Genomic DNA, 8,288 nt, shown 5'->3' on the forward strand with positions numbered 1-8,288 from the left:
ACTAATAGAGTATTTCGTCGTCTAGCAATACTAACCGTGCATGTCCTCGGTCTGGCCTTGTTCGTGTCTACGTTACTGCTTGTGTGGGGTTGTCCGTGTCGGGTTTAGCTTTTAAGCTCCGCGGGCTGAGGCTACTTGATCGCTTTCGAACTATAGCTCAATCGTAGTGCACTCGCCTTGTCAGCTCAGGACGTATCTTGAGGTCCACTGGCTTAGATACGAAATAGGTCCGGTTGCCGCCCTGTTGATCTTCATGAGTTCCTTCTATCAGTTCCTACTATTGTTATAATGTCTAGCAGTGAATACACTCTCAAGCACCTCCCCAACTACAACGGTAGTCAGGGTCCCCTCCTTACCATCGTTCTCGATGGCTATGGACTCGGCCGCCAGGATGATGGCGATTGCGTCCATCTTGCCGACCCCACCTACATGGAGAAGCTCGCCAGCGATGTAGGGCTCCATCATCGCTCACTTGTGCCGGAATGATGACTCTTCTGTTCCTCAGGCCCAAGCTCAGAATCTCTACTGCCAATTGAAGGCTCACGGCACTGCTGTTGGTCTTCCCAGCGATGGCGACATGGGAAACTCCGAGGTTGGCCATAACGCTCTCGGTTGCGGTCAGTTGGTTGCTCAGGGTAAGCCCCATAGTGTCCTCTGTAATGACCTACGTTGATTTTCATAGGTGCTAAACTCGTCGCTAACTGCCTTGATGACGGCTCTATGTTCAAGTCTAAGAACTTCACCCATATTGTCGATGAGCTCAAGGACGGCTCTGGACGTACCCTGCACTTGTTCGGTCTCCTCTCTGATGGCAACATTCACTCCAACATCGCTCACGTTGAGAAGATCGTGAAGGAGGTCGCCAAGGAGGGCGTTACTGACGTCCGCGTCCACATCCTCACTGATGGTCGTGATGTCGGAGCCATGTCGGCTTTGGAGTATGTCGAGCGTCTCGAGAAGTGCCTCGCTGAGTGCGGTCCCAACTTCAAGATCGCCTCGGGTGGCGGACGTATGCAGGTGACCATGGACCGTTACAACTCCGACTGGAACATTGTGAAGAGAGGCTATGATGCTATGTGCTTCGGCATTGTTGATCCTGCTATCAACCCCGAGTGCGCCAAGGGCTGGACCGGTATGTACAAGGACGCTACTACTGCTATCACTGAGGTCCGCAAGATGTTCCCTGAGAAGACCGATCAGAACTACCCCCCTTTTGTGATTGTCGATGAGAGCGGCAAGCCTGTTGGTCCCATCAAGGACGGCGATGTTGTCATCTGCTTCAACTTCCGTGGCGATCGTTCGATCCAGATCAGTCGCGCCTTCATTGAACCCGACTTCGACTGCTTTGATCGTCGTAACGCCCCTAAGGTTGACTACTATGGTATGTTGATCTATGATAACGATCAGATGATCCCCAAGCAGTCCCTTGCTCCCAACCCGGATATCAGCCACGTGCTGTCCGAGTATATGTTGGCTCAGGGTGTGAAGATGTACGCCTGCGCCGAGACTCATAAGTTCGGTCATGTTACCTTCTTCTGGAATGGCAACCGTTCGGGCTACATCGACCCCAAGATGGAGCTCTACGAGGAGGTTACCTCTGAGTCTAACGATGCCATTCAGTACAATCCCGCCATGAAGGCTCGTGAGGTCACTGACAAGGTCGTGTCTGCTATTGAGAAGGACGACTTCAAGTTCTATCGTGTTAACATCGCCAACGGTGATATGGTCGGTCATACTGGTCTCATCCCTCAGACCATCGAGACCGTCAACGTCATTGACGAGTGCGTCAAGAAGATGGTCGAAGCCGTAAGTTTTCACTCTGCCCTTGGGGGAATATTTGGTATTTGTATTATATCAGGTCACCGCCCGTAACGGTATTGTTGTGATCACCGCCGATCACGGCAACTGCGAAGAGATGAAGGACAAGAAGGGTAACATTAAGACTAGTCACACTCTCAATGCCATCCCCTTCATCATTGTTGATCCCAACTGTAAGTGTGATTTTGTGTCGATCACTTCGTGTAATGGTTTGTTGTTGTTCAGGCCAGGGTAAGTACGTCGTTGACCCCAGCCAGGACCCCAGCATTGTCGAGCCTGTTGCCGGCATCACTAACGTTGCCGCTACCTTGTGCAATCTCCTAGGGTATGAGCAGCCCTCGATGTACCGTAAGTCTCTCCTCAAGTTCCAAGAGTAGATTACTGAATTCTTACTTGGATCACGACGAGGCGTCTCGAAGTGTCTCTAGATAGAGCCTCGGGTGTGCCCTGTTGGTGAGTCAACTTCATCGTTTCTCAATGTTCCTTCTACTGTTGATGACATAGTTGTGCGTTGCTCTCCTCTGTGAGAAGTCTGCTCTAGTAAGCAATTTGGTTGCCTTTGTCGAGTTCTTCAATCTCTGCGGGAGATGGGCATCATTTTAGTGGGTCGACTCTCGTTGTGCGGATGGGAAATGAGTGTGCATACGCTCGTTAGCCAGTTTGTAGTGATAAAGGAGTTTACCCGCTGTTGTCGGGTCTAGGTCAGCCCCGTGATTGTAGTCGGCGTTGATTTAGCCGCTGTGTGGAAGGCTTCAGTTTTGGCTGCCTGATTGGCCTGCTAGTTGTGATTGAGAATCGGGGGTGTGCTGTAGTCTGCTCGGTGTCTTCGCCTGCCTCAGCGCGGTCGATCCCACTCTGTGCTTGATAGCTCTTTTGCTGTCTTTAAGCTCGTTCGGGATCGTTCCGGTTGCATGCGTATGAGTACGGTTGATACGCTCCTCACAGAGCTGCACGCGACAGATGATACTGGACTGGGTATGCATATTGTCTTCGAAGCTCAACGCTAGGGTAAATGCTCTCTTTCACTCACCGCTGGGGACTCGTTTGTGCAGTAATCCCCTCTTCTCCTCAATGAAGGCATCACAATTGAATATGCTCCCGGTCGGTGAGCTGATCATCCCGTACGCCAAGAGAAGACGAAGAAAAGTTGGCCTCCAGCAAGAGCCCTCTACACGAGGTAGCTGAAGAGGCGACAGAGTAACTACTTTTTCTTCGATGACACTGGCATGAAGTGAAGCGTGCGTTCGTAAAGGGTTCGAGTTTAGTGTTGTAAATTGAAAGTGTATGGTTTGTCCTATAACGACTGTGAAGGTGTGAGGGAGGTGCGGCATCGTCATCGTCCTCCTCAAAGCTAGAGCCCACCTGTAATGTTTTTCGTCCCCTACGCCGCCAAGAATACTGCCCAGGCCTCTGCGCCCACCTGCCGCAGCGCCATTGCGTCGACGACCAACAAGAGATCGTTCTCGTCCGACGTCGGCTCGGCTTCGACTGGCTTCGGTGACGGTAGCGTTGATGATAATGCCGCTGCTGCTATCATCCCTAATGCCGGTCTACACCCTGAGATAGAAGTGCCCGGGTATGTGTGTGCCGCCTTCCCATGGGACTCGCCGAAGACCGTTCATGCGTAAGCTAACAGGGTTTCCATTTTTTCTGGTGCGTACACTTTCTGCCAGGATTTCCAACCGTATTAGAGTTTCTTCAGACAAGTGTTGGAATATATGTTTGCTTTCCTTAGCTGAGCTCAAGAATTTCCTTACTAATTGTAGGTGGTTATATACGAATTAGGGTAGAAGTGTTTAGAAACCAAGAAGAGTTTTTCCAAAACTTCCTCAGCATTTACATATTGTCATGGACACATATAGTTGACGATGTGCATATTTCCCACACTGCTTCAGACTGGCCTCGTCGTTCGGCTCGAGCGACCACTCAGGGGAATCTTCCCTCTGTTCGGATTTCCACAATCTCAATACGAGAGAGGTGGAAACGCCGAGTCCGAGGCTACTCCTGAGCCATGCTGACAGTCTCCTTGGTATCCTACAGGGGAATTGGATCAACCTAAGGGAACCTAAAATGTAGTCAGCGCTCACTTGGGATTTCTCATGTGGTAGAGCTCCCGTTCATTCTCAGTCTCTACGAGGTTGAGGGGTCTGAGGTCCGCAGGAGACGAGTGAATATGGACTATGGTATTCTAGATAGTCATACGCTGTGTGTGTGCAATGACAATGTATATTGGAGTAACCGTCTGAGCTATGTATGCATTCTGTACAGTCGTACTGCCTTGATTTGGAAGCGCATCTTGAAGGCTGATGATACTAAGACTAACAACAGTTGCAGTGAGCAGTCGTCATGTTATTGGATTCGGATGGTTCAATGATCTCTACTGCGTCGTCGCCGATATCCCTAGGACTTCGTTATGAATTATTCCACTTATACCGATTTGCTATTCGCATCTATGCATTACACGAAGACTTGCTACTCTGGATCATTCACTTCACCATTGCTTTATTAACCCCTACTCGGAGTCTACATAGTATTCCACTTCCAATGGCAGCTCACTCTAGCACGTCCATTATAATCATTTGGGAATTTGCACCTTGTTCGACTCCTACGATGGTCCCGGTATGGTATTTATTGACTCCGCCTGGCTATATACTGAGGACAGCTCTGCCGTTTTGTCTGTGTCTGGCGCACTGCTGGCAGTTTTGGTCATGTCGAATGAGCGACTTGCGGTGGAGTGTTGTAGAGGAGTCCTGTTACTATGATGGCTGTTGTTGTTGTCGTCGTCGGCTACCCGCTTACTTGAGTAAGATGGACGGTCGTATTTTATATCATAATTTCACATATCGGATAGGGACATCCTCCCGTGGAGGTGCTCGGTCGTCCTTGAACTATACGACAAGGTAATTAGCACTGAGTGACTCATCACGTCATCACCCGTGGTAGGCACATGAATGATATATGCATTATGACAGTGTCTCGAGTTGAGTACATTACTTGTCTCCTCGTTGCTCATGTTTGTAGTAAGAATTTAGGCTCTTCTGATGAACCCCTTCGACACACCGCCTGGGCTGGCATCCGCAGGTTTCCATCGCGGTTGCCTGGCCACCGAGGAGGACACCGGGTAAGAGCTAACTATTCTGTGGTACATCCCGGCACGATAGCGTCCATGTCGGTGCTCGTTGTAGTGTGTGTTTGCTCTCAGTGTTAAGACGTCATCTGAGCTCAACCGGGATGCCTCCCCCTTTATACCGTCGACTGAGCCCAGGAAGCATCACGAGGTTGACAGCTTGGTCCGTACCGGGATTTCGCATATTACCGTTTATGATCTTCCAGGTTGGCCGACCGGTGGGAGAAACTGTCCACTACGAGTCTTGTACCTCACGTTTCAATGGTGCTAAGGAGGAGTCGATGATCGATTCGATCGCGGTCTATCAGCCGACGAGTCATATCCTACAGGTGAGGATAGTGATTGCTCTTGATGATTCTACTTACCTCAGAGTTGCGTCACTGCCGGCCGATGCTGCATCCCGTGGCATGACAAAGCGCCACACATACATATGGTCCCGATGCTCTACAACGCTGGAGTCGACGACTGCAAGTCTGGTGATTGTGAAGAGCCCGAGAAGCAGTCAAAGTCTATTAGACGGGATAAGGTAAGTTCACCTGCGTTGACCATCCCTTGTTGTGGGTGTTATAGGAGTCGAGACTTTCCCAGAGCGACAGTGGAGAGCTGGTGTCGGCGAGGAAGATGTTGAGAATGATATCGGGCCGGTGGTATTGCGTGGTCGAGGGTCCAGACCTGGAGTATGAAATTAGAGGATCGTGTGTGATCAAGACAGAGAAGGATAAGGACGACTCGTCTGATTTCTCGCCACCGCTCTGGAAGAAGCGTTTGGTAATCAAGAACGGCTCCATCTACTGGAGTGCTTCGCAGAATTATGTTCTCTCGAAGTCCAAGTTCAGTCGTAATGAGATCAACTGGGAGTCCACCAGCACAGGGCGTAAGGGGTGGATGTGGCTCAGAGTGCCCCATAGCACCGACACCGATTCCCCGAGCACTCACAGCTCTAGTTAGTCTGTTAGTGTCCATCTTCCATGATCACGCCGTTCCTTCCTTCTCAAAAGGAGGCAGCTCACATTGTGGGCGTTTCCATTCTATGGTCTTCATCTGAGTTGGCAGGGTGTATGAGCCATGTCTGCTTGTCTCCTTAGGCATTCCGGTTCGATTCACTCTTCCTTTTTGTCACCATGTGGCACGTTGTTCGCAGAGGTCGCGCAAACGACAGAACTACTAATGCTACTACTGCCACCCGCAGACATCTCAAGACTTCCATTCCCAAGCCTGAACGGGCTCGGAAGTGAGTGCTCCCATCTCTCGTATCACCTATCATGATGATCTTGATAAGAAGGTGGCTTTGGTTCTTCAAGGTTGTGGTGTGAGATGGACAGCAGCAGTGAGGAGGGAAGTGATCGAAGCGTGATGGAGGATGATGATGTCTGGGCGATGCAAACTGATGCACTTTCGTCGCGCAGGTAAGAGGCGGAGCTGCTTATCCGCTTTCACGAGGCTTGCGTCCTTACTTCAGTGATGTCGAGGATGTGATACCCAATGAGGAAGTCTGCAAGGTTGACGATACGATATCTAGAAGAGATATAACGGACGAGACAAGAAGTCCATGTGCGGTGGATAGTTGGGAGGAGCCGCAGGACGGGGACAAGGCGCGTGTGAGTCGGTATGTGGTTCGTCCGTTTTGAATGTACCTCAGCCTCATGCTGCATCCTTGTCGTCCGGCTCGACAAGCACGGCTGAACCTAGTCCTGTGCCTGCCCCATGCTACCCTCCTCCTGGTATCCATCACGACTCTCTCCAGTGGAATGCACCTGTTGCTGCCATGGAGAGAACGATTCCTGTCTTCCACCCGAATGGGCCCTTTCCTGAGGTGTGTGACAGAGTGCCACGTAGCAGTCGGGGGTTGATTGTTTGATGCAGTGCGTCGTGCAAGGAGGAGTCTGCTCAATACCCTGGCACCCCAAAGGCCCTCACGTTCACGTTATGCATATCCTTTTCAACGCTCCAAATAGTGATACGGAGGGAATACTCGAGGAAGCTGATATGGATCTCGAAAAGGGCAGACCAATTACGGTAAGTGAGTTCGGCATTGCTCGTCTAGCATTCGCATGCTCTCTAGGAAGAGAACGCCAAAGAGATCTTGTGGGCTATCGAGGGTCGATGGTTTTGTAGTGATGAAGATCTGGGTCTGGCGTACGATATCAATCCGAAGAGGAAACGCGTCGCTAAGCTGTGGGTTGACGAAGAAGGAAATACACTATCGAGAATTTGGGAGAAAAAACTAGTCCTAGATCCATTCGACGTCTATTGGGGAGATTCTCGAAGTTATGTTCTGTCAAAACAACGTTTGTGGGAAAATGAACTGAACTGGGAGTCGACTCGTGGAGGCAAGGGATGGCGCTGGCAACGAGAAAGACCATCGCCGTGAGTGCACATCAAGCCGGTCATATGTCATCCGCTCGGACACTCGGTTACTTACTACCAACATTCATCGGTATAGCAATAGCAGTAGTCAAGATGTTACTTCACCATGCGTGATGGCCGCCGTAGTAGTGCATGTGCCGAGGCTTTGTGTGGCCTATTGTGAGTATGCTTCTTCATCAAGTAAGATGTTGGAAGGCTTTAGTCTCCTCTCAATTGGGTCGGCTCATTCTCTGTATTACTCTCAAGTGACCCTCTCTGCAATGGACCTTCTCTACTGTCATCATCATCAGACGGATTGGGGTATATTCCTCCTCCTATAGGACCAGGAATCTAGTGAGCTAAGGATGCGACTATTCATGAGCCAAGGAATTAGCCATCGACCCAAGCCAATCGCCGCGCGGAACAGGGGAGACAGTAAAAATCTCCCACGTCCACGCAGGTGGAAAACGCGATTTTGCTTCAATTTTACTCCTATGATATTCTAATCATTTTAACATTGTCTTTTCGATGTTGTGTTACAGAACAAGCCAGGATACTTCGGCACGATGAGGGAGACGCTGTCGTTGCCCCAGGTCAGCGAGATAGGGAAAAAGCCCTAATTGACGGAGGTGTTCCATTGGATGATTATCAGTAAGCCACAATCGTTGTTACAATCCTCGGAAATATTCAATTATTTAAATGAAATCTTATCGTTAAATATTTATTACGCGGGAATGGGTTAATTTGAGAGGTCTTGTAATGAGAATAAATTCTACTAAATTGACTTACCGAGAACACGATTTCCTCCGGAACGAGGTTATAGTGTAAAGTTTATAGAGCAATTGTATCTCTACCATTAGCGAGCAAGGCACAATATATAGATCAAATGGTATCCACCAGTTCCTCTCCAACTTCACTATCCCGAGTTAAAAATCTACCATTGAAATACTTGACTAAGAACGCATCACACATATTATATCACTTACATTTACCTCGT

The 8,288-nt window shown here is 49.7% G+C and overlaps 4 protein-coding genes across 4 annotated transcripts in view; 3 read left to right on the plus strand and 1 right to left on the minus strand.

Moving 5' to 3' along the window:
* Nucleotides 1–288: 288 nt before the first annotated feature.
* Nucleotides 289–2,338, plus strand: Pmar_PMAR011947 (2,3-bisphosphoglycerate-independent phosphoglycerate mutase, putative; the record flags this gene model as incomplete). The annotated part of the gene is made up of 5 exons (XM_002774029.1): nucleotides 289–450; nucleotides 506–635; nucleotides 683–1,806; nucleotides 1,859–1,991; nucleotides 2,044–2,338. The coding sequence occupies 5 exons, from the start codon at nucleotides 289–291 to the stop codon at nucleotides 2,193–2,195; spliced, it is 1,701 nt and encodes a 566-aa protein (XP_002774075.1). The 3' UTR covers nucleotides 2,196–2,338.
* An 847-nt stretch (nucleotides 2,339–3,185) lies between these two features.
* Nucleotides 3,186–5,893, plus strand: Pmar_PMAR011948 (hypothetical protein; the record flags this gene model as incomplete). The annotated part of the gene is made up of 7 exons (XM_002774030.1): nucleotides 3,186–3,442; nucleotides 4,670–4,718; nucleotides 4,851–4,939; nucleotides 5,021–5,108; nucleotides 5,152–5,274; nucleotides 5,316–5,471; nucleotides 5,516–5,893. 7 exons carry the CDS (start codon nucleotides 3,186–3,188, stop codon nucleotides 5,891–5,893), a joined length of 1,140 nt encoding a protein of 379 aa, XP_002774076.1.
* A 173-nt stretch (nucleotides 5,894–6,066) lies between these two features.
* Pmar_PMAR011949 (hypothetical protein) lies at nucleotides 6,067–7,911 on the plus strand (the record flags this gene model as incomplete). Its single annotated transcript, XM_002774031.1, has 8 exons — nucleotides 6,067–6,176; nucleotides 6,247–6,351; nucleotides 6,405–6,543; nucleotides 6,585–6,758; nucleotides 6,809–6,961; nucleotides 7,008–7,030; nucleotides 7,061–7,172; nucleotides 7,834–7,911. 8 exons carry the CDS (start codon nucleotides 6,067–6,069, stop codon nucleotides 7,909–7,911), a joined length of 894 nt encoding a protein of 297 aa, XP_002774077.1.
* Nucleotides 7,912–8,173: 262 nt separating this feature from the next.
* The window catches only part of Pmar_PMAR011950 (conserved hypothetical protein), a gene marked incomplete at both ends in the record, with an annotated part of 1,531 nt that continues 1,416 nt past the window's right edge, over nucleotides 8,174–8,288 (minus strand). The window contains one exon of the mRNA XM_002774032.1: nucleotides 8,174–8,225. Within this exon, the coding sequence (XP_002774078.1) occupies nucleotides 8,174–8,225 (52 nt within the window). The remainder of the gene's footprint in view (nucleotides 8,226–8,288) is intronic.

This window comes from Perkinsus marinus (genome assembly GCF_000006405.1).
Source record: "Perkinsus marinus ATCC 50983 genomic scaffold scf_1104296958712, whole genome shotgun sequence".
Taxonomy (NCBI): Eukaryota; Perkinsozoa; order Perkinsida; family Perkinsidae; genus Perkinsus; species Perkinsus marinus.